The 25806-nt window shown below is 38.9% G+C and overlaps 1 protein-coding gene across 2 annotated transcripts in view; it reads right to left on the bottom strand.

Moving 5' to 3' along the window:
• DPP6 (dipeptidyl peptidase like 6) overlaps positions 1-25806 on the bottom strand; it is a 424897-nt gene that overhangs the window by 25992 nt on the left and 373099 nt on the right. For both annotated transcript variants that reach the window (XM_062567660.1, XM_062567661.1), the window contains exons 11-16: positions 23289-23412; positions 22396-22434; positions 14777-14884; positions 14122-14213; positions 12432-12479; positions 10283-10401 (exon numbers count right to left, since the gene is read on the bottom strand). In XM_062567660.1, the coding sequence (XP_062423644.1) occupies positions 10283-10401; positions 12432-12479; positions 14122-14213; positions 14777-14884; positions 22396-22434; positions 23289-23412 (530 nt within the window). The remainder of the gene's footprint in view (positions 1-10282; positions 10402-12431; positions 12480-14121; positions 14214-14776; positions 14885-22395; positions 22435-23288; positions 23413-25806) is intronic.

Genomic DNA, 25806 nt, shown 5'->3' with positions numbered 1-25806 from the left:
TTCATGCCGGCTGCAGGCCAAAGACACCCCAGATGGTACAGAAAATCTGAACCTTCATTAGCTGCATATAAAGCAGTACATAAAAAATCATTCTGCTGAAGTATTTCATATTTTATGTTGGGAAAAAAAAGACCTTTGGGCTAGTGGATGAAGATCATAGTATATTTGTGTATAGGGAGGATATAGACACCAGTCTACTCTGGTACAGCTACAGTCATATGATAGACCATAAAATAATCTAAAATCTTCACTCTATGGTTCCCTAAAAATTTTAAGTCATGTTGTGCGCTTCCACTCACCCTTGGATACTTGGTCCCATTCAGCATTGCCCACTGCCTTGTGGGACCACAAATGTTCCTGCAGCCATCCAGAAAAACAGTTTCTAGACCTGATCGTAGTAGAAAACAATAATATTTTGAATTAATATTTGATTATAATTCAGTTCAGTTCCTGGACCCAGTTCAGTGTGCATCTACTTGAGTGCTTGTGCTGGTGCAGGGCTGGGATTGCAGCCCCAAAGGCAGGTAGAGGATGTGGGTATCTCTTGCAGTGGCAGCTCTGACTTACACTGGCTTCCAGTCCTTGTCGACCTACAGCCTTGCAGCCCTCCAAGATCTACTGAAGAAAAAGACTATGAGGTGCTTTATCAATGGATATTGCATTTCATGGCAAGGCAAGTTGAAGCATGATCAGCTAGGACTGAACTAGAAATCGCCTTATCCATAAGCCTCCTCCTCCTCCCATCATAGCCTGACGTATCTAGTGTGCCTGCAGGCTGGCCAGCTACGCTTCTAGAAAATATCTAAAATTGACTCTCAGCCTTACCTGTGGTCCTTAAATTCACAACCATGGCTTTACTGAAGTGCAGTACTTCATAGCTGGTGCGCGCTCCTTCAATAAAATCTGGGAAGCAACCTTTTACATCTACTTAAACTGGGTCAGGCCTGTTGTACTTCCATCTATAGGCTCTTGACTCAGTTAATAAAACTCCTGCCTCAGCACCGGTAGTTATTGCAGCTTCTAATTAAGTCTCTTTAGACTATCTCTACAACATCATTTATTATGATACTTGCCAAAGATCACCTGAAATGCCAAGTGTTGGCCCTCTTAGCAGGACTGGATGCATTTAGAAAGCTTTTACTTAAATTTCAGCAAGAAGTGCTTCAGAGACTCTCTAAAATGCTTTATCATTATCAAAACAGGCAGTTTTATAATATTATATGAACCCACATGCTTTACAGATGAATCTAGGGAGGAAGCTTTCTACATAACTAAGTTTAAGAAGGGATTAGATATAGATATTTTTCCCTTGAAAATTTCCTATTCTTTTCAGGATGTCGAATGAGAGACTGGCACTCGTGGCAGCAAGCTTTCCGTATGCCAGCTGGCAGAGGTGCCCTCGGCCACGTTGAGTGGCTACCTGGAGAAGTCAGAGAGTATTGGTCTCTCAAAAGCAAGAAAGAGGCTCCACTATTCTAACCTGTTGCAGACTAATGACATCCCTAACCTAACACTCTCCCTACAGTTTTTGCCAAGCAACTACATTTCCTCTGCTTAACTCCTTCTTAAAAGATCACTCCTTGCATTCCACCTACAAGAAGCAAGTTACACACACATTTGTATCCAAGGATGTTCCAGACCAAAAGAGCAGCAGCTGGTATCCCTGCTGTAAGCTCTACACCTTCTTCGCACACCTACGCTTGGGCTGTCAGCATGGCACAAAGAAAAATATGTCTGTTTTGGGGCCTTTCAGTTCCTAACACACTCTGAGTGCCATAAAAACATATGATACATAATTACGTGCTTTAAGCTAAAATGGTTTATTATATTTTTCGTTGTGATTTTACTGCAGCTATAACTCAAAATCCAATCCCTCGTTTAAGAAATCGTTGAATGTCATACCTGTTTCTAAAGGCACAGAGCGATATTACGGCAGTGCGTGAGGCTGGTCTTGCTGGGACCCAGCCTTGCAACGTGCCGAGAGCCTCGTCTGATACACCGAGCGTCTTCGTCTCCCACCGTGGCTGGTGGGAGCTGAGAGCTTTTGGCACCTTGGGGGATTGGGCCCGTACTTATTAGAGCCTGCAATGTAATTACAGAGCAGTTATTGAATTGCTACTGAGACGAAGCATTGCGCAGCGCTGTGAGCTAACAGCAAATGTGTGCGACTATGCCTTGTTAACTCTTCACTCTTGTATGATTTAATCACTTTACATGCTGTTTTTGTTACGGAAGTGCTTGCCTGCATACTAATAGCAGAATTTCTAGTAGGTAGGTTTTTCTGCGAGGAAAGGATTCAAGATTCACTGAATCTTTCAAATCCACGCTGATAATTTATCTACCTGGGAGCCCCATGTCCCTTATTGTCACTGCACATCTGAGCATTGCAGCCAGTAATGGATTTTATTTTCACAGCACTTCTAGGAAGTTGGAATTAAATGACCTGCTTGAGTTCCCTAAAGGAGTTTGTGGCAGAGAAGAAAATCAAATCCATGCTTTCTAACTATCATTTTACTGCTTAACTTCTTAGATCATTATTACCAAAAATGTTTTTGAACTCTTCAAATCTCTACATGGTCCAACAAATAAGAACAAATATCATAAAGACCAAAGCATTTGGTCTATCTTAGACGTTCACATTCAACACTGGATTTAGAGAACCTGCCAACACTCTACAAATAAAATGATTATTTTCTTATGGAAAGGGAACAAAGAAAGCAATCCACCTACTTTTTTTGCAGATCTACCTAAATATTAAGTTGATTTGTGGTCCATAAATAGCCAAATATGTACATGCAAGAGCTAAGCTGTGCACTTTCATTATTGCTCGTATTGATGTTTTACCTGAGAAGGATATTTAGGGGAAAAACTATTAAGACTAATGTGATTTTAGGAATATTATCAATGAAACTATGTCATGCACTTTTTCTGTGTGATATATGAGGTAATATGTTAGCAATGTTCGGTAGACAAAACATTGCTTTATGCACTACTTCTGTTGAATGGTAGATGCTTTACATATTGATTTAATGCTCCCGTCATCTGCTTGTCCATAGTAAGCATGAAAAATCCTCATCTCCAGGTTTTCCACTGATTTCCAAAGATGGTGGGTCAGGCCCAAAGAGCAGAGGTTAAAAGGTCTGATTAAAAGAAGGAACTGAGAAAGATGTAGAGAGAGGTTCATTATCCTCCTGCCTCAAGGCATGAGCCAACCTCTTATTGCGGGAGCTTGGCAGGCACGTCCCTGATGGGTACATTATTGCAAAAATCCTGGCGAGGGTAATTATGCTCCTTGCACTGATGGAGACAGGCTACAGAGCTGGCCTGTGCCAGCAGCCAGTGGTGCTTTTCCTCGGAGTGCACTCTTGTAAAATGAGAAAGGAAATGGGGGTCACGATACTTGACTCAAGGTATGGCCACAGGCGAGTCACTAATTTTCACTGCACCTCTGCTCCCCAGCTGGCAAAAGCATAAAAAGAGATCATCTGAGGAAAGGTTGCAGAGGGCTTTAAATATCTGTCCATAACTCAGATTAAACACCAGTGCGGTATTTATCTTACCAATGATAAGACTTCTGGCCTGTCCTCCTCTATATCCTGATAAATCTCAATGCTGAATTACCGTGAAACATTGCATGTATATAATATTAGTATCTTCATGTTCAAAGTGACAAAGATGTACAAAATTATGCTAATGAAGTCTCTGTGACATCCCATTGCTTATCGCTAACGGAGAAATTGAGACAAAATGTGATTTGACTCGCTCACAGTGAAAGATAAATGGCATGATCTTTACTGAAGTATAGAGGATTCAGACACCTTTAACCAGAAAGTGAGACCCTAGCACTAGTATAACCTGTTTTTTGTAGTATTACAGAAATCAATTTTCATCTATAGAATAATATGCTAAAACTAGTACATTTTAATGTATGAATGAACCATAAGAATCATATCTCCATGATTTGATGGGTCTTTCAGAAAAAAAAAGTTCCCAAGATCAACATAATAAAAAGTGCTGATGAATCTATAAGAATATAGATAACATAAAATGTTATTTTGTTACAGTAAAATCTATCAATAAATGGTTTATTGCTTTTAATTTAGCTTTTCTTTAGGGCACATTCTCGGTTAAATTAGTTTCTTCAACAGGTAATCTTATGACAGAATAAAATACTAGGATACAAAATATATACCCTCAAAAAGACAAAGTTTTTATACTTACTCAGTAGTAGCATCTAGGCATATGCACACTACTACGCTACAAACCGTGCTCTGAATTTTACGTTCACTCACATTTAGCAACATCATGATGTCTGAAATCCTTGGCCCAAATGATGTTAATCCTACCGATGCTGGAAGTTAGCGTTTCTAAAGGATGTTCCCACCGACCCGCATGTCGGCTAACCTTATCACCGCTTGGCACTTGGTTACACGGCACAGGGCGCTGCATTAAGCAGTCAGTTTTCCCAATTTTCTGAGGCCTCTAGCCTCTTTTAGAAGTTCTTTTCCATAGGAGTGATAGCTAGTGGTTTTCAGTAAAAAGCCGTTGTCACATTATTAACAGGGAGATGATGCCAGTTAGCAATCATTAAACACGTTCAGTACCATTGGACTGATCAAGGATGTAAGCCCAGTCCTGAATCCTAGTCCCAACAAGCACAGATACCAATGGTTAAAGAGGCTCTCATTATAAATTAATAATTTCATGTAATGTTTTTGTCACTTAGACCCATGTACATGAAAAATTTATGTGTATAGAGGTTCCTCCAGAAGTGCAATAATACATTGCAGGCTTGTGGGAGATCCTTAAGCCACAAAAATTTCTCTATCCAATGTTTTTGCATCGCTTGTTCTCTGCCTGTGGGTCCGAACCAGAGTGTTATCTGGCAGGATGAAAGATATAAACCCCATTTTTGATGATTCCCCAGGCCTGGAGCCGTCCCTCAGCATTGCAGGGTACCAAGCGCAGTTACGATGCTATTGGCATCGCACCTGCTGGTTTAGAGGACAAACCTGCGGAAAAGCAGACCTATACCCAGGTAAATCCCTTTCCTCCTGCCTCTTTCAGCATTTTATCAAGAACAGCTCAGTAACAACATATCATTTTGCTCTACAGCTACAAAATTGCCTGCTAGAAAGGTAGAATTGACTTAATCCCTATTACCTGTGATTACTGATCTACAGCATCTGGGCTAAGCTACTGATAACTGCAGTGCTAGAGAAGACTTTCAAATCAGGTAGTAATATCTTAACAGTTTTTGTTAGAAGTTTCTTTTTTCCTTTTTCCAAAGAGAAAGACAGCTTTAAAATCATTTTGCCTGCACTATACTGACCATAAAGGCTACCAGCTCAGCTACAAAGACAGGTTCCAGCAGCGGCAATCTTCAAAGAACTTGGATAAACTACAGTGATTTAGTAATAAATATTTTGAATAAAAACAGTCTTATTGTTTCTGGAAAAGAAGGAAGGACTTGGGATTTTCTCTTAGCCCTCATTACTGCCCTCTCCCCTCTGTACAACTACCAATTTTCTTCATGCCATCCCTACAAATGATTAATCCCTTCCTGATAATGCATGATTATGGGGAGCTTTAATTAGAAGGCTGGTAGGCATTCCATGAGCAGTGCACACCCCTATCATTTTGATCATGTATTAAGTGGTGTTAATTGCAGTAATGTATGCATGTGCCAGAGGTCTTCCTTGCTATTCCTCCTGTCTCCAGGCTAGCAGGCATTAACTCTTTGTGGGGAACATCATGCCTCCCCAGTACACTGGGCTGGCCAAGGTCAGCTTATAGCTGGCATCACATTTATAGAGATTAACAAACTAATGTAAAAAATTATCTGATGTTGCAGTTGTCTGCAATTCCAGGGCTTAAACTCCAGGATCTTCCAAATTTTTGCCAGTTTTATGTATCCAAGTAAAAATCTCAGTGACTTCAGAAGGACTTTCTATGAGGGTGAAGATATTACAACCAAACCTGCTACACAGAGTGACAAAGTACAATTCAGCCTGCAACAGAACTGGTTGCACATCCTTTCTCCAAGCAAGAGCAGCCTTATTTATACGGAGGGTTTAATAGTGCTGGCAGGTTACCCTGGGGAGTGAAGGAAGGAGTCACTTAGCTGCACTAAGGAAAGAGCAGTAACTTCTTTCTGTAGCCAGATCTTGTGACTTCTTATGCTTTTTCTCTGTGCAATTGATTTCTACATTCTATTTCAGATGAGGAAACTCCATCCTCAATATAATTTCACTAAAACGAGCACACACTTTCATCCAGAGTTTCATTACGTTTGCATCAGAAGGGACCAGTGGCCATGCCTGGGCTAGTTTATGAGTGGACACAAAAGTGTAAGCCCATATTTTGTGGTGAAAACAACAGTTTTCAATGATGGCACATATTGCTTTTTTCAACAGGGTCTAGAGGAGATAATCTAACAGCAGGCTGCACAGCATCATGTTTCCTTTAGATCCTGCTACAGTAATTCAATCATGAACATATCAAATTAGATGAAAAATAAGGTAACTAGCCTTCTGGGACTGAGTGATTGTAATAAAAGTTGCCTACTGACAGCAAGCATTACATCGTCCTTTTGAAAAGAGAAGTTACCTTTTATTGCAGGATACTTGCTTCATTCTGTGCCGGGTAGCACTGCTGTTAAGCACAGTCTCTAGGACAGCAAAAAGTCCTGTTATTATATGCTGCCTCCATAGTATCATAGTAAGCAGAAATCTTCCAACCTGCCATGTTTGTGTTCAAATAAGCAATGCCAGGACACTCCTTTTTTTTTTTTTTTTTTTTTTTTTTAAGAGATATATGCTTTTCACCTCCAGTACTTTTCATTTAAATATCAAAAATACTTTACGAGCATCATCTGATTAATCGAATTTTATATAGCTTACCATTCATTTTAGAGAGGTTAAGTTGAGACACAGTCCTGTGCAGGTAAGTTTGCGGCTTAGATCACAAACTAAGTTAATAAAAAGGCTAGAGTTAAAACTGAGGTATGGTGGAGGCTAATCTCTAGTTGTTGATGTAAAAATTGTTTTCAAGACATAGAAAACTTCTCATAAATACTTGCCCATGCACCTATCCTGCTAACAGCTGAGAAAATACAAATGTTCAAAACATTAAGCTTAGCAACATTCAGAGATACATATGGGTCTGACCTAAAGTCATACAAGTGCTACAAAATACACAATTTTGTAGACATCACAGGGTATAAAGCAAAGACAAGAAATCATATGAACAATGAAGGACTAATGGCAAAAGCCAGAAATTCTCATGTCTTCACCTGTCCAAAAATCACCTCATGACTTTCATGTAAGGTAGAAGCAAGGTCTTTGCTTTTTTGGAGGATCACTGAAAATAACACCTGAGAGGATCCATGGTCTGGATGCTTTTAAACAGTGTAGATGTAGAAGAAAGCACCAAGCAACCAGTAGATACTCTGATTTTTGGGGGAAAGCAGTGGATGGGAACACCTAGTTCCCTGCAACTCATAGGTTGCAGAAGACATAAGATGAACCCTGGTAGACTTCTCCACTGTGTGGACTATCGCTACCCTGGCTGCTTGCTCAACTGCAGGATAAACAGGGTTCCTTGAATATGCTCATTAAAGGAATTCTTCTGTCTATAGATGAATATCTGGATAATGAACAATGGATTTCCTAATAATCAGGAAGACATTTTATTGCTCATGCGCAATAAAATAAAAGTCGGAGAAACTGAGGCAAGACCAAGTTGTAGCTAAGCACGTGGATGATGGGGGAAAAGGACTTTTCTTATTAGTGAATCAATGTGGTTCTCCTTCAGACTGCAATAGCATGACACCAGTTGCATGAAAAGTCTCTGCATCTCATAAAAATTAATATTATGTTCTTTGAAGTCTCTTAGTATTAATCCAACACTCATTAGGGTGTTGAAAACTCTCTAAGTCGAAGAGGATGATGTATATGATGCATCACCTCTGAGTGAGTCACCCTAGAGTCCCTATTCACTCAACAGAGAACCAGTATAGTCACTGAAGCCTAAAAGGATGATTACTTATATCCAGAAGTATACATTTTAGATATAACATATGATTCCACTGGCTAGATCTACACTAACTATAGCAAGAAACAAAGAGAGCTCACTCCATTGCAAATGTGCATATATTAGATGTCTGAAGTTAGATAGATCTTACACAAAATATATGTGCTAAAAGGAAAATTTTGCCCTGTAAACTGCTGAAAAGCAAAGAACCTGACAAAACTCTCACTTTCAGTAATGTAAATAAGGAACAGATCCACCAAACTCAATGAAATGCTACTTCCATAAAATAATTAAAAGTGTAAATTTGGTGAAGATCTCTGTATTCTCTCATGTATATACATTTTGCAAAGGTATCTCAATGGAGACAGCAGCTCCATAGTTCTGCCCTATTTTCCTGTACACTGGGTTCAGAGTTTCAGAATTTAGTCCTGCATAATTAAAATTCAGACATATTCAGCTGGTATCAACAGATGTAACTCTAATGACTTTAATAGAGGTATTTTTTAGAGCCACAGAGGATTTGGCCCCTCAGTTCATTATTCAATTCATTATCATTATCTTATGTACTTGGATTAATGTACAGACTAATAAAATTCATTAATCTCTTCAGATATCACTGCAGGTTTTTCTTTAAAGGGGATATAATGCAATACAAACATAACAGCTCATAATTGCTGATAAGACCCTCTGGAATCCTTAATCTTGTTATTCACAGGTTGTTTGAGTTACAGTAAACAACTATCCTTGCTAAAGCAAAATGGACAGCATTTTTGGTAGCTATTGACAGCCTTTCTTGATATGGGAACAACAAGAAAAATATATAGGGATTTTCTTGTCAAGAGTCAAACCTCCTAAACATGGTAATATTTACCACAGTACTTAAGGTTTAGTGGGAAATGACACTTTTGTATATACGTCTACCACAATTCAAAGATTTGCAAGTAGTCTGTTAACCTAACTAGTCTATTCTACTGCCAGTGCTACTTCACTATAGTGTATTGTCAGGTATTTCTCAATCTACCTATAACTGTCTCCCCAAAATGCAGTCCATCTTTCCTTCTGGAGGGCAGAACACACTTCTGCAATAGTCTACGTACACAAGTTTCTCTGGTATCAGATTAACCATTCTGTAACTCTCCTTTAGCTTCATTTTCCTGGTCATTTCCTATTTTACTGTCTCAAGTACTTCTTCTTTCTCCTCAGTTACAAGCGCTTCCTGGCACCAGCAAACACTTGCCAACCAGAGAAGGGACAGTTGGTGCACCACCGGCAGACCGTCGCTCTTCAGCAAAGGGAGTCCTTAGCTGCTCTGCGACAGCAGGCACAACATGAGCCTGTCCTTTAGATATGTACACACTCATTTTTTTGTGCAGTCTTTTGAAACTAAGGCCTTTCTTGTTTGTGGCACGCTGCTTTGCAGTGTTTGAGCAGCTTCGATTACAGCAGCGGGGGACTGGTGAGACCGGCACAGGCTTGCGGCCCGGCAATCCAGTAATTAAGCAGAATGAAATTACAGAGGATTAAATGTTACAGAGTTCTGAACTTATTCATAATAGAGATGTAGCGAGCTGACAGAATAATAGGAAGTACATACATTATTAAGTGATCCACTTTCACTCCTCTTCTACCATGCCCTCTCCTACCATGCTGCCTCCCACCATACCCCTTCTCCTCAGCCCTTTGGATACTGCAAGGGATTTTAAGCACAGGAAATCTGCCCAACGTATAAGTTATTACAAGTTAAAGGAAATTTATGATGAGCAATCACTGATATTATGTACTGAACCACCAAACGTACTGTCCACTCAGTAGCTTTCTAGCTAACTGCCTTGGCAAACTGTTCAGTCATTGAACTGACACAGAATTTGTAACCCAGCCCCAGAGTCCCCCACAGTGAATCCCACCTCCTCGGTTTGCAGCTCACAAACTGTCTGATGCTGCTTCACCTCTGTTCTGCTCTTTGACTCATTGAGGCTCAGAGTGGCCAAAGGAGCATGCCTCTGTCTCCAGCAGAAGCTGTGCACAGCTGAAGGTTGCACACACCTGCTTTCTAATTTAAATAAATTCGTAAATGAAAGAAAAAAATGTTCAGAGTAAAATTTCAGATTCAAAGTGGCCCAGGTTTTTAGAGCTAGTTTTTCAAAGCTGTTCATGGGTCCATAGGATGTCTAAATATGTCAATAGCAATAGCAATGTCTACTCTAACTCCTGTCCCTAAGCACAACAGCAACAACAAAACTCAACATACCTTCACATGTCAGTAAGAAGTATTCCAGATTGTGACTGAATGACGCACTGAAATAAGTACAGTTTTCAATCAGATCGCAAGACAGACACCGCCTGTTGAAGTTTCCATTTGTGCTTGCACTGAAAAAGTTAATACATGTCCATGAAGGTCACTGAGCAAATGTTATCGGGAAGCAACATTATTTGAACTTTACTGTACTGTAGAAAAAGAGCATAAATACAATATGTCCAATATTACTAAGAGACAAAGCCTTTCCATTTAATTGAGTCTAAATAGCAGTATTTTTTTTTCTTTTTTTTTTAATCCCTGAATAGAGAATATATAAGGGGATATTGATGGCTCTTTTTGCAAGGTCAGGTGGTTACACAGAATGATATATTTTTTTTTCTCAAAAGATGATGGTTGACATTTCACAAGAAGAAGTTTTAATTCAGCGAAGGAAGGCATGAAACAAAGGAGCTGTATTTCCACACCAGCTTCTCTTTCTTTACATTTATTCATGGTGGCATCACTGGTTTGATTTGCTAGCTGCTGCCTCCAGTACCACCCCCCTTTCTTTAGGTTTAAATAGTTACTCATATAACACCAAATTAGAAAGGAAACATTGTGTTTAGGTTCTGTTTTTTGAAGAAGGCAATCTGGCCTGACCATACACTCAGAAACATTTTGTAGAATCACGGAAGGGTTGAGGTTGGAAGGGACATCTGGAGATCATCTAGTCCAACCCCACTGCACAAGCAAGGTCACCTAGAGCACCTAAGAGTCTATTGTAGACTGAAGATGAATTAAAGATTATTGGCAAATATTAATAAATAAATTTTTGCACTGCTGCAGCATTTTGCAACATCAAAATGCTTCGAGATATTAATGAATAGATCTTTCCAGTATTACTGTAAAGCTGATGAGTGTATTTGCTACTACTCCCAGGTGGAAAGAGATGAGACTGAGCAACCTGTTTAAGGCCATAGAGACTGAGCTGAGTAGCTCCTGGGTTCTTGCTCAGGCTCAGATCACATCTCTGGCTTAAAACTGGCTAGGTAGTGCAAGAAGCACTTTAAATTATTTTTTTCTCCATTTCATTGAAGTGACTGGTCAAATTAGCTTTAATTCCCTCTTCCCCTCGATCCTCTCCCCCCCCCCCCCTTTTTTTTGTCTTCAAGAAAATAAACACTGAGCTGAACTTCTCTTAAGAAATTGTGGAGTACAGTGTACAGGAATAGAGGTCTTGAATAGAAAAATAATTAAATTACAGGGAATTTAGTTTAATCTAGTCTCGTCCCCATTGAGGGGAAAAAAAAACAAGAACAAAACATTACATACTAGAGAACGAAAATGTACTGGCAAGCCCTTACTGATGGTGCTTGCACCAGCTTTGGCCCTCACTGGAAATGCAAAGACAGAGACAGAGTGATAGAGAAGGAAAAACAGAATAAATGGAATTGCTTGATTTCTTCTGTTTCCAGCTCTGTGAAAGAGCAGCTTGCCTTATCTAGGACTTTACTTTGCAGAGAACTATAATGATTTATCAGCTAGTACTTTAAGATGATTAGAAATAGTGCATGAAATTAATAAATGTCCAAAATTATGATTTCAGTTCTTGGTTTTGCTCCCCTTTGTAATCTGCTCCCACAACACTTTAGTGACAGCTACGCTGTCAATAGCTTACTAGAAACTAACATTTTACTCTTGATAGATACTGAGGAAACTAAAATCCTCTGAATTTCAAAAAAGTATTGTTATTTCTTTTCAATTGCCTGAGGAGGTGAGGTGCTATTAAAATTCCATGAAAATTGTATTCTGGAAGGATAAAGAACAGTTTATACTATTAGTTTATGTAATTCTGAAATCTTTCAGGTGTTAAGCAATTTTAATGGAAAGTGTTTCATTTTGCATGACAGTTTATCAGGCTTGAGACTGATTTCAAATCTGAAAGAAAATGAGAAAATTGCTAAATTTCAAACATTTGCAACTTGGTGGCACACATTCTGTTCACTGTTGTTAGGCAGTTCTGTTTGCTGAAGTGACACGCTACAATCCCATTAAAGACAAACCCATGAGAGTGTTTCTGTAGGAACCTCTTAAGTAATGAATCATGTAAGATTGAAATCAGTTGGAAATTCTATATGTGATGATAGTAAAGCGCACATACCTATATAAATGTCGCCTTCTTGGCAAGTCTTCTGTGCTGTGGAAATAACTGAAAAATAATTGTAAAGAGAATTGTATTGTTAGGAGGGTATTTACAACAACTGTCTTTTACAACGTCTTTATTCACATAACCATTTTGCTGATCTTGTAAAAGCACGGAAAGCTTAAACTGGGAGAACGTACGAAAGGACACTCCACAGCACAGGGTGACGCCAGTGTGTGATAGGCTGCACTGCAGTTAAAATAAACATGGAAAAGTTTGGGTCCCTGACCACGTACATCAGCGGATCAAAAAGGACCAAGCGATAAAGGTAAATGCCTTTAGGTTCTGACATTAAACTTTCTGGTATATAATTACCTTTAAAGACTTTTCTTTTTTGCTTCAGAACTTTTTTTTAAAAAATCTCTAATTATTTTCATCCTTTGACCAGCTAACTGTCATCTGTGCAAACCCCACTGAAAGGTCTCATTTGAAAAAGAAAGCTGAACTTTTAAGGGGGACAGGGTCTGCACTTAAAGATTACTCCGTTGCCCTCGATTCCTGCTGAGGCTGTAGTCACCTCTTTCTGCAGCTTAAACTGTTGTGCGCTGACAGCACCAGCTTCCAAAGACCATGATGAACCAATTTTTCTTGACCTTTAATTAGCTGATGTTGCTGGAGGTGGTCAACTTCAAGAGAATGTGCAGCTTTCAGATTGATCCGCCAGAAGAATTTCTTGTGAATATTGATTGAGCACAGGAGCAAACGCGTGCCGTTCACGGGATGTCAGGCACGTCGGGCAGGGTATTTAGCCCTGGTGATCTGTTTCCAATAAGCTGCGCTTGCCTAAATGTACATTTTGATTGCACAAATTGCATAGGATATTTGCTACTTGGCTGGACAGTTATAAATGTGAATAAGAGCACTCATGATAGTTTGCTGCTCATCTCTGCAAGGCATTAAAGATCTTTAGCTCTTACTGAAGCTATTGGTAATTGAGGTTATTCAACACCTTGAAGGAGTATCATGCTCCGTTCTTAATGATCATTCAAAATTTATCATAATCCAGAGAATTTTTACTCAGTAGTTCAGTGACAAGCATGTCTGAGATGAAAATTATTTTAAATTGAAGAATATGAGCATTCAGAATCTTGCATCTAACTGAGAATTTGCCTGAAAAGGAATCTATACGATAATAGATTCAGGAAAGCCTTCTGAACATTTTCTCATGTATTTTCTTGAAATCTATTCCAAAAAGTAAAAATTTACAAAAGTTATTTTACAGTGTAAATGACAAGTGTGAAAAAGCTTGTTTTGAGTTGCTAGCTAACTACTTTTGTCTAATGCAGCAATATTTTTGCAGGTTAAAAAAGATTTCTGGAACTGACTATCTAGGCAGTTAATGAAAACAGGTTTCGTCCTTCGGAGGTTAACATCAGCGGTTGTTTAAGGTGAAATCACTCCTCTGCACAATTGTATCCTGTATTTAATGGTCACAGAAAGAGAGGTTTGAACTGTACAGAGAAAATCAAGGTAAGACAAGATATACTGGACCAGTGTAAGAGGTTAAGCCAAAACAGAGACAGTTTCTCCTTCTGTCTTATTCGTATCCCCGTATGCTCAAATAATCAAAATACTGCTGCAAACTCATAACCCCATAGTCCAATGCTAAACAACAGACAACTGATTTATCAGACCAAACTTTACTTACATTTTATGTCTTTTTTCATCATATGCCAATATCTTTGTCACATCCCAGTCACCAGATGTAATAGACTGTAAGTTATCACTGCTACTATTGGGCTGCCAAAAATAGAAAGAATTATATATTTTTAAATTATTCTTAAAAGAAGATATTTGAGCAAAGTTTATTGTTGTGTTTCTCATCTCAAAAAGGAAATTCTTTTAATTCTAGTACTTGTCAAAAATAAGCATCTACAGTTTCTGCCTCAAATATTTCTGAGAATCTACAGAATTCACAGACAAATGATGAATTTGGTGATGAACTTGATGCAGATCACCCTGATACCCCTTCTTTTAATCCAACATCCCCAGGAGCTTCTGGTTAATCCTTTATGGTAGTACAAGGATTAACTTATTTAGATACAGCTAGGAAGACTTTAAAAAATGGAACAAAGTAATGATACTCTTTGAAAAGAGGGAGTAAGTAGACCTTTTCCTTCAAGTATCTCATCTGAAAATGCTATTTTATGCCTGAAAAACTACCACCAACCATGTTTTTTTATGTACAAGATCCACATTCTGTATTTGTACCTTCATGTGTCTCAGGAGTGAGCATAAATAACACTCTTTTATCGTTTCCCACTCAGAGTAGGATAAACAAGCAGCAGCAGCGAGTGATTCACCTGTGATGACGACATGGCGATGTGATAGAATTTTCCACGTCCTCCCTGAGGAATGGCTCGGACAAAGAAAAATTTCCGACCGTCCTTGGAAAAAATCGGCTCTTCATTCTATGAATGCCAAATACAAGGATTTTGTGTGATTAATTTATTGTATTTAAGATTGATCAACACTGCAAGAAACTGTGAAATTAGTTTACAGTAAAATAGAGAGCTCTCCCTAACATCTATCTGAGATGAGGAAAAAAAAATGGAGAAGTTAATACCGAAGGTTTGAAAATCGTTTTTTCCAAGCTCATAAAGAAGCAGACATCCTTCAGCTGTGGGAAGACAAAAAGCAAAATGTGCACCTGTATAGCTGACTGCTCAGGGCAGGGGCAATAAAGCTTTTTGAAAAGGCTTTGAACCTTGTTGGCACAAGTATGACAAATCTTGTTTATTCTGCTGGAAGAACTGATCTGTTCCTGTCCTCAAGGAAACATGACTAACAGTATCTTTCAGTATCTAATTCCTGTCTTTTCCTACCTTTTTTCAAATGCTTAAACCACTGAATTATTTACAAAGGAGGAAATTATCCTGTGAATCTGTCTTTGACCCAAAGCTCCCAGGTGAATGTGATGATTGACTTCCATTGGGTTACTGGAACTTTCAGCCAGAGGTAGAAGGGATTCAATGTAAGGAAATCAAACAACACGTATGGCAAGCAAGTATGGAAGCTTCCTGGAAGCTTCCCCCTTTTTTTTTTTTTTTTTTTTTTATATATATATATATATTATTATTATTACTGCAGGAAACCTGAGACACATGGGAGGTCTCTATTGCAGGAGATGGTTGAACAGCAGATCACCAGGGAGAGCAGTAGGATGGTAAATATGGTGTGATGCAGCAGCACTATACCGAGGGAGTGGGCTAGCTGGACCTCCTCTACCATGCATCCTGAACAGCTGGGATCAGAATGAAAACTGAACATTTGCTGAAGCTTTCCATGACACTAGACCTCCCTGGGACCGGCCAAGCCCTTCCTGTCCTGGCCCACTTCCCGTGCTGGTGAGCTCCAGGGCTCCATCTCTAACAGCTGATGACAGCGTCAGGGACACTCTTTTGCTCAGCCTCTTCTGGCTTGATATTTATGAAACATCCTGGCTTTCTGCTTGGCACATGCGAAGACACCACTCTGAACCATGAAGAACTTGATTGCATAGGGAGACTTAGGCTAATGCAAACATTTATAGCAATGAAATAAACCTTTTGTATTTCTCATAGGCTTGCACATTACTCTTACTGTACTTTCCTTTACTACCAGTTCTTCATTGATTTATGTTCTTTCTGCTATTCATCACATTTATCAACACTATATTAGAGGATTCTAACTGCCTGTTTTTCCTTTTATTTTCCTCTACCTAGGTTTGCAGTATATTTTAAAATATGCCCATTTATTGTTTGCTGAAGTTCTATGAAATAGTAGTTTCATTTGTTACTGACATTTTTCTAGGACTTGAAACATGAAATTATATATAATTTTCAGATCTCTTTCATGACAGCAGAAAATCCCTTGGAAACCTGCTGTGACAGCATGGACAAACCCTCTGTTCAACAGGCTTCACTTTAGTGAGGTAAATAGCAACTTGTTCAGCTTGTATTTCTATATCTGTCTACTGCATTATGTACTCCAGTACTATGTCTCTGCCAGCGAAAGTAGGCTTTGGGCAGATTGGTTTGAAGTTCATTTGGAGTTACAGTGAAGGAGGTCCGTGGCAGAAATGACAGATGCTAGCCCTCAGCACTCGCCTGATGTTGCAAGGCAGTCTGTTCGCATGTTCCTGTTGTTGGAAGGGCTACACATTAACACCACCATAACTTCATTTAAAACCTTGACAGAGACAGAGACTTGGCCTGGCCAGCAAGCAGGGAGATCAAATCAGAAGGTTTTTGGAAGAGACATTTATACTATATTTATACCGTAGGGAGCTACACTGGGGATCTTGAAGTGAACTTGGCTGGAACTGCAGTTTATGGGATAAATCAAGCAAATAAAATTTCAAACAGTAGCATTTAAATAAAAAACTGTTCTTTACATTGGAACTGTTCTAAGCACCTCCTGAACACTCCTGTACAGATATGCACAGGCCTTAAGCAACAATTCAAACAGTATTGTTTTTTTTTCTTCCCCCTCCCCTTCTGTCTGATATAAACTGTCTGAGCCTTTGGCTATTATTTGCTGAATCCCACAATGCTAGAACCAAAAAATACACCTTGAAAATAACAGGAAATCATCAGTTTAAAGCAGGTAAAAGAAGATACTTTTCCTATGCAGTGGGTAGAGAACTTCTGGATTTTTTTGCCACAAGAAGTTGTGAAGACAGCTGGGATCAGCAGGTGCAAAAACGTTTGAACAAATTCATGATTCATCAACAGACACTAAAAGGAACAGGCATAGGTATAATCTCTAACATCTGCAGTCCCATTATTGTAGATGGTGGTGAAATATGAGAGAAAAGAACTGTAGAAAGTAGCCAGGCTCAGGTTGTCCATAAATACCATGAGCTGTTGTGACTGGTAAAGAGAGAGTGATGCAGCAGAGAAGCAGCTATCTAACTCAGTTGGAGTCGGATTTGGCTCTTCGTTTGGCTCTTGCCTTTTTGGTCAGCTAGACTTTTATATTTAGGCAAATTTTACACAAATAGTCAAGGCCAATTTCCAGAAATTCTTAGTTTTACGCAGATGAAGGACAAGGCTATCCTAATGTCAATTATATGTCTCTGACTTTGAGGCCTTGAAGATAGCACACATTCAAATGTGCACTGGGACAAACACTGGAAAGAAAAATTGTACATTTTATGGGGACTCAGTGGGCCTGAAAGCCCTACGCATACATAAATACAACAAAACTACAACTAGTGACATCTAAAAGCCGGAAAACATTGATGATGCTGGGCCCATACTACACTGCAGCTCCACAGGCTCCAGCTCTAAGCTGGTCCATCCAGGCCCTCGTCATGCAATACCTTCCCTGCCTCCTGCTCTTCCAGTGTGCAGTGTTTCATGCACTTTTGGCTGGAATCCACATATTTCCTCACAGAAATTAGTGGGAAAGCAGACTCTTTGAAACCTGGCATTGGGTTTGGCCTGCTGTGTATGGTACTGTGAATGATGACTGTGAATGGTACTTCTGTGAGAATCATATTTTTCTAGTTCATTCTTAATGTTTAAATAGGAAACCAATTAATATGAATAATACAGTCCTCTCCTATTCCTCCTATAATGCCCTTTTCTTTCCATAACACAGGTTCTTTTTCTGTCTCATCTACCTTTGCCCATATCCAGAATTAATGAGTTTGCTCCATGGGGCGAACTGGAGCATTTATTCTTCAGGAGAAATCTCCCAATACACTGTCATAGCACAATAACTCCAATAAACAAACAGATGTGACATGAAGCCTTTTAACTCTTTGCTTTTAGGTAAATACTTCATTTAAGTTCAATGAATTCTTATATATATCCATGAGCATGACTGCAACAACACATTTGTCTCGACCTCTGGGTGCAGGGAAGCGACCTCACTCCATCATCCACCATACTCAATCCTTGTGGCAATGCCAAATCTTCCTCCTTTGTCCCTACTCCTGTGCTGGTCTTTACGGGTGGGACCACCATTCCAATGGCCATCTCTGAAGCTAAGACTCTGCCACTAAAGGCAAGGTCATCAATTGGTGAGGACATGAGTCCATGCTTCTGGATACCACTCCCCTCCACTGGATCCATGAATAATCCACAAAAACTGGATTATTTATTTAAATGCTGCATTCACAACCAAGAGACATTTTGTTATCTCTGATAGATAAATTTGATATTTGAATTACGGGGCTCTGCGTCCTATTTATGCTGCATTTTTTGAGTTTAGGGCAATGTCGGGTTAGTTATGGGCTTGTTACATGACAAAAGTTCTTCAAAGGGTTAAAAAGTCAGTCTTACTGATAAGGTTCTCTGATCTCTGCTTTTATTTAAAAGAACTTCATTTCCTACTGCCTATTAACTACATATAGGAAAATCATTACTGGGTTATTGTACTGTCAGGATGAAGATAAGGGAGCTGGAAAAGAAAAATGGTGTGAGGTTTTCAACAGCTCACCTTCTGATAGAGCAAAACGCTATTTGTAGACTGAAGTCACCTGAAAACCTAGGGAAATAGGAGGAGTGGAAAGAAAAATGCAACCCAAAGGAATCGTTATCAGGAGGCCAGCCAGCCCATGCAGGCAGTTTTGGAGGTCATATATCTTGAAACAATTCTATGGTAATCTCCTGGTCCCACTGACATCAATGTCAAAGCCCACGGCCTTCAGTGGAGTTGGAATTGCACCCTGGATTATAATTAATTTTGTTCAGGCTACATTCATGATTAAATAGCTAAGACAATTAAAGTGCCAGTAAAGTTTATCTATAATAGGTGCTCAGCAATTGTCTGATATCTCCCTTGCTGACACATTTTCTGTCTGTTACCATCACTGGCATGATGTGGAAAAGACTTCAGAAAAATTAAAACAAAATTATCTACAACTGTAATTACTATTTCAAAGTGTTTGTATATCTAAACAAGAGCATGAATAAAGTTCTGTCTGACTGTTATGTCCAGAAGTGCACAAGCAGGTATATGAATAAAAGCAATGAAAACTTTCAAAATCCCTAGTTAGCTTCTGTGAACATGTGCCCATTCTTATTTGTCCGAAAGTCTGAAAATTCTGGGCATGTCATGTGGCAAGCAGAGTAAGGAGTGACAGATATTTTCTAGAAGGACATGTACATACTGTATATTTCTAGTTATATTTTACATAATTTACCCTGTCAGACACTGAAACCAGTACCTCTCTTGCGTTTAATGGAAAGAGGCTCTCCAAGTTTTTGGACCTAAATAAAATTCATTTAGAAACTTAAGCCCAGAAAGGAACACGACAGCATTTACTACGACCTTCCGTACACAGACTATTAAATCTCACTGTGTTACCAAACTACAGCAATAACAACAAATAAATTCAAATGCATGGGTCCTATCAAACTTCCACTATCTCAGCAGAAAAACATTAACCTGTCATGCTTGGAGACTCCCTCCTGCCCTTTGTGAGCATCTTCTGTCGTTTCACAGACATCTCCTCTCCCATCTCCTGCTCCTAGCCTACAGTGAAGCTTGTCTCTATTCCAGATCAACTCCCTGAAAAGGGTAAAGCTCAGGTATGTTTTGGGTTTCTTTTTTTCTATATGAGTGACTTGGGAGCCAAAGGAGTATTTTAAAGAGTGAGGCAGCATCTAGACTCCTCAGTCCTATTGATTTTAATTTGGGATACTTTTGAAAATCTGGTCATGGAGTTCACAGTACCAATTAGCCAACCAGGCAGTTGGCGTCTTCTTAGTGGTGAGCTGAATCATGCGCAAGGTGCATCGACTTTGCCAGCTATGCTGAAGACTATATTGATTGACAACAGTGGGGAATTTGGCACCTGACTCATATGTGTACACCCAGATTAAAATATTTAATCCTAGGAGTCTTTATCTTGAGCTGAGTCACACTGCTGAGCTCCTTAGTGGCTGGGGTACAATTCATCTCCTAAAAGAGGCTAGAGGAATCACATTAGCATTTAACATTTTCACATCATTCTCAGACTCAGACACACATGGCATGAAAATATTTTTTCAGGTATTTAGATGCACATGGAATGGAATAAAAAGACAAATAGAAAATGAGATTATTGTAGTAATTATATATTTAATTGAGACTAGAAATTTAAATAATTTTGTTGCCAGATTCATAGGCAAAAGAGCTCTGTAATCCTTTAGGCTCTAACAAAAGCACTTGAATGGTAGCATCAAATGTCTCTGAAGTCTATAGCAAGAATTATCTTAGTTTAGTACTGAGATGTCTGACTCATTTGACTGGAACAAACAGCATTCTCTATCGTCAAACTAAGTATGTGACGTGGTAAAATAAAGCATATTTCTGTGGAGCAGACCCATTAGAGAGGCGCATATGATCCATTACTGTTATTCAGGACAAGACACCACTTTTAATTCTTGCCCATGTAGCAGGTACATGGCTAAAGAACCACAGCAGTGTATGAGCAGAAGTCCTTCTAATGCACTGCATTAAATTTCAGAAGAATGGGGGCCCAAGTAAATAGTAGGGAAAAGATTAAACCTACTCTTAGAGTTATAAAATAAATGATCCCTGTGAACTACCTTTTTTAAGATACAATATATGGGTAATTTAATTTTCTATAGACGTGACCCATTTTTGAAGCATTTGTTATTTATTTAATCCAACACTGGCATTATGAACAGGAAGAATAGTTTGGCAGTATTTTTATTTTATACAAGAATATAGCAAAAGATTATTTGAAATGCTTGGAGCAGAAAGCTATTTCCTCTGTAAAATCAATTTTTGTCTGGATCAGACAGCCCATTGCTGTAAGACAGCTACTGGAACAGAGGAGATCATTATTCCTGCTGTATACTGATGTATTGTAGTTTCTAGGTTCTTGGCTCTTCTGAGCAAATTGTGACAAAAATTTGAAATATTTTATATCTAGACTTGGAAAAATACGGTGCAAGTTCTTTAACTGACATGTTACTCCCTGTTTGGCATTCCCATATCCCATGCAAAACAGTTCAATGCTATGACTGAATCGGTATCAGCAGCTTCTCTCTAAAGAACAGCTTAATCAAATCTGAGATCACTTCATAAACTGACTGCTGGAAAAATGTTATAAAAGGTCTTTCAGAGATTCACCTGCTGGAAATCTGCAGGTTGTATATAGAGTTATATACTGGGGGGGGGGGGGGAGTGGAGGGAGAAGAGAAAGGAAGGGAAGGGAAGGGAATTGCACAAATCTAAACTTTCAGGGGGTTAAATTTGCTATTTCTGATTTTTTCAGGGCTTAGCTTCATCTGTGTTTCATTTGGGGATGGGAGCACACAGCCATACAAATTAATAGTTCCTTCCTATTCTGTGTCTCATGTAAGCCCATACTGACATATGTAAGCCCAATTGCTTTATTGACAATTTTATTTCCTTTTCACTTCTCTCACATCTAAAAACATCTGCAAAGAGTCAAATAGATAATCTTGTCAAACTTAGCTTAAGTGATTTGAAAGTCCGATCTGAATAATTTTGGCTCTGAAGGGACATAGACCCTTTTAATTAAATGACCTTTGATCTTCTGTTTTCCACAGTGGACTTTTTTCTGCCTAGAAGACTAGAAAACAACCAATATACTACCTAAAATCAAGATCAGTCTTTAAAGACCACTTCTATGGCAGGCAGGTCTTGTGGATAATCTGTGACTGGAGGAATTTCAACCAGTACTAGTTTTTCAGCTTGTTTAAATCCAAGTAAATTGCAGACTAACAATTGGTTTCAGCCACTGGGATCTACTGAAGAAGATGGCATCTCGGGTACAGTACACTTTAGTTCAATCAAAAGAGCTTGTTTATTACTGGGAAACTGTTTTCTGCAACATGGACCACATCACCTTGTAAGTAACCTTCTAGGTTTAGAAACTATTTTTTTTTCTCTTTGAGAAAATCAAACAAAAAATCTACTTAAAATTTGACTGCAAGGAGAGGGTCAACATTACCTGTCTGTGCAGCCAACCTTCGCTTTCATCTTCATGTTTCTAAAATAAAACACAGCCATTAAATAATATACTTTGTATGTATTACATTTTGCTCATCAGTGCAGAAAGCCGTTTGACTAAGTCTAAAAAGTTGTGAACAAGCACAAAAACATCTATTTAAGCATGTGGTTCAGGAATTTAATGAAGTGACTACTCTCTTGGTCTTCCATCTCTGATAAATAACCAAGCACGTATCCAGGAAAGTATTTTACTCACATAGACAAAAAATAAATTTAAAAAATCAGCAATACATATTATTCCCCAAAGAAATATAGTAGTAAGTTGCTAAAAAAGGACTGCTGTGCACAATGTTGTGATGTGCAGTGTTGTGACACTTTTTTTTCAAGGGGTAGCAATATTAAAACACTTTCCTACTGTGACACAACCTATATCAGTTTAAAAGATGATATATGCCAATGCTTAAAGAGGTTATATCAATACACTTGCACTTGCAGTGGTACAACTATATCTGCAGGAGGTTTTAATTAAATAAAATTAAATCGGAGGTTAACGAGCATGGGCGTGATGCCATTAAATTAGAATGTCTCAAAGCTCTTCAGGTTACAAATTGTTGATCTGTGTGTGCTCATGCATGTAGGCAGCTATTTTAGGATAAACTCTATCTCACTATACACACAGCACAAGTAAGGCCATACAATTTCTGGCTTTCTATCAGGTAACAAAAAAAGCCCTTCCACCATTGCACAGGAAATCTTGCAAACATTTTTTATAGTCTCTGTCTGCTTAAATAAATATGTGTCAGCTGGCATGTTTCCATATAGGAGAACTGAAAGACTTTCTTATGTGGGTTACGAAGACTGATGGCAAATGACCATTTTGATCATCTTCCCTACCTTCGTGCAGACTCCAGTGGTGGCATCGCACAGCGTCAGGATAGACACGTTCTGGGCCCTGTTCAGCCAGTTTACTGCCACTTTGGTGCTAGTCGCCCACTTCACCATGGTTATGTAATAATCCCTGAAAACACAGAAATATGCTAAATCATCAGCGCTGCTGGCCAGCACCTCATTAAGAGCACTGATAGTCTAATGTTTTGCCACATGGTAGAGCTTTTGGAGGCTCTTATGAGCAAACAGTATAGGAAAGATCTCTGGTCATTAGACCTATATCCTGACACATGTCGTCTGCTCTACACAAGGATTCCAATGCCTAAAAATGACATTTTCAGGGATGAGCAGATATTTTACCTGCCGCTTCTGAAAGTCGTTTTCAATGAAGAGTTGAACATTGAGATGAAGAGTCATTTAAGCTATTCAGCCTTTCAAGGATTAAAATGCCTAGAGCTAAAAATATATGCATAGGTGGAAAAAAATGCATACAATTTCCATTGTGAGCAGACTAGCTGGCTGACTCAAACCCATCACTGACAATGGTTGTATTCTTTATGCTCATGAAGAGCTAATGGCCTCTAAATATGCTTGCTACCTGGCAAAATATCCATAAGTGTTGTATTAAGAGGAAAAGAGGAAGAAGGATAGAGTTTGCAGAGACATACGCTTTCTCCAAAACAGATGCAGCTAGTTGCCATAAGACAGTCAATAGAGGTGTGACAGTTTGCATAGGCAAAAATGCTGTCCCACGCTCCATGTACCATCCTCTATTTATTGCTGAACATGTTCAGATTATGGTAATATCCAGAGTATATTGTCAATGAGGTTCCTCTGCTCTTGGCTGTGCACTTGATGGTATCGATGCCCCAGAAAACTTAAGAAAAGGACTGTGCAATACTGAGAAATGCAACCAGTCAGCCTGGGCTGGCCTGGAAAATACCAGATCATGAATAAACAGAGCTTCAGAGGTAGTCTGAGCTGGAGCTCACACATGTCCACCTCTGCAGCAATTCGGAGCTTCACCACTTCATCTCTAGGGCAAAACCCTTGCTGATCTGACAAATCTAGTGATGTTATAATATACCGGTGGGCTATGTGGGCCAAAGACATCCTTAATTTATAATGATTTTTCACAGCATGCAGTCTATAAAAAATTTATTAGTTCATTTGTTTGCTATAAAATATGTATAAGGAATTGTTGCTCTCATTGGAATTAATGTGCTGTGTCACTGGAGAGTACTTTGTGTTCTGGCAAAGGCTATTGTATACACTGAAAAGAAAGGGCAAAAGCAACAAAGACTCATTTCTCTAGCAAAATAACAAGTTGGAAATTGATTTTGTAGTTTCAGTAATATTTAGTGCCTGAATTTGGCTAGGGAAAAAGAACAAAAGACCTCAACAACTGCATCCACCACGCTGGAAGGAATAGTACTCCCGGCTGAGACAAATGTAGTCTGAAAATTCTTTGCTTGAAATAAAATTGTAATTTTACTCTTTATCAGCAAGAGCATAGACTCTAGAAGGAAAAAACAACAAAGCAAAATTAAACTGTATAACCATCTCTTCGTCCTCTCCAGAATGAACTGAGTATATTCAGCCTACCCAGGAAATGAATGTGAATTTAGTACATATTGTGGCTTGGAGCATTTTTTCCATAAATCCAATTTAAAGTTTGAAGGACATATATTAAATTTTTTTAATCCACCTCATTGCTTGAATATAGGAGCCAAAGTTCTTGCTAAAGAAGTTTTAATTATTATTTTAGGTCAAATATAATCTTTTTTACAACCCTGAAGATGGGTATGGACTCCCAAATTCTCTCTGAAGAATATCCCAGTCATAAAGCCCTTAGATACCCCAGCTACCAGACTAATGTGTATAATTGCATAGTTTTTATTATTCTGGCTTCAGAGTAGTGCAGAGTCTTTAATTTATTTCTCTTTACATCTCTTCTGTAGGACAACCATGTTTTACGTTTTCCATTTCGCAGAGGAAAATGAGACGATAAGGCATGATTCATCGCAGTTAATTTTAAATGCCTGCACCACAGCCAGCCCCTCTGGTTGAGCAGACTTCCCATACAGTCAACGGAGAGGAGCTGGCATTTCTAAAGTGCAATTCATCTGACCTATCGCAGATTTTGTACAGAGCTGAATTAAGGAGATTCTATTTTTTCCCAGTGGCAACAGATGGAGTTTAGCCTGACGGTTATCCGGCCACTTCAGAATGAGACGTCCCTTTTGTAGACATCTGCTTCAGAGCAGATTGCACGCTCTCAAAGGAAAGAAGGAACTTCTCCGAGCACCTTCCGGAAGGGTGCAGTTATGCTGAGCTTTGCAATGTATTTCACTGTCTACGTAAAGACTTCAGTGGTTGGGTTTGCAATCATCTGGACGCCGGTTATTTTGCAACGTCCTTGTTTATCTACTAACTTTACCTGGCTGATTTTTTGAGATATGAATCTAAAACATGAATATCCAAAGTATGAAAATAGTAACAAAGACATAAAGATCACAAAGAG

This window comes from Rhea pennata, chromosome 2 (assembly GCF_028389875.1).
Source record: "Rhea pennata isolate bPtePen1 chromosome 2, bPtePen1.pri, whole genome shotgun sequence".
NCBI lineage: Eukaryota > Metazoa > Chordata > Aves > Rheiformes > Rheidae > Rhea > Rhea pennata.
The sequence above is the reverse complement of the archived record's forward strand: the minus strand, read 5'-3'. Positions and strand labels throughout refer to the sequence as shown.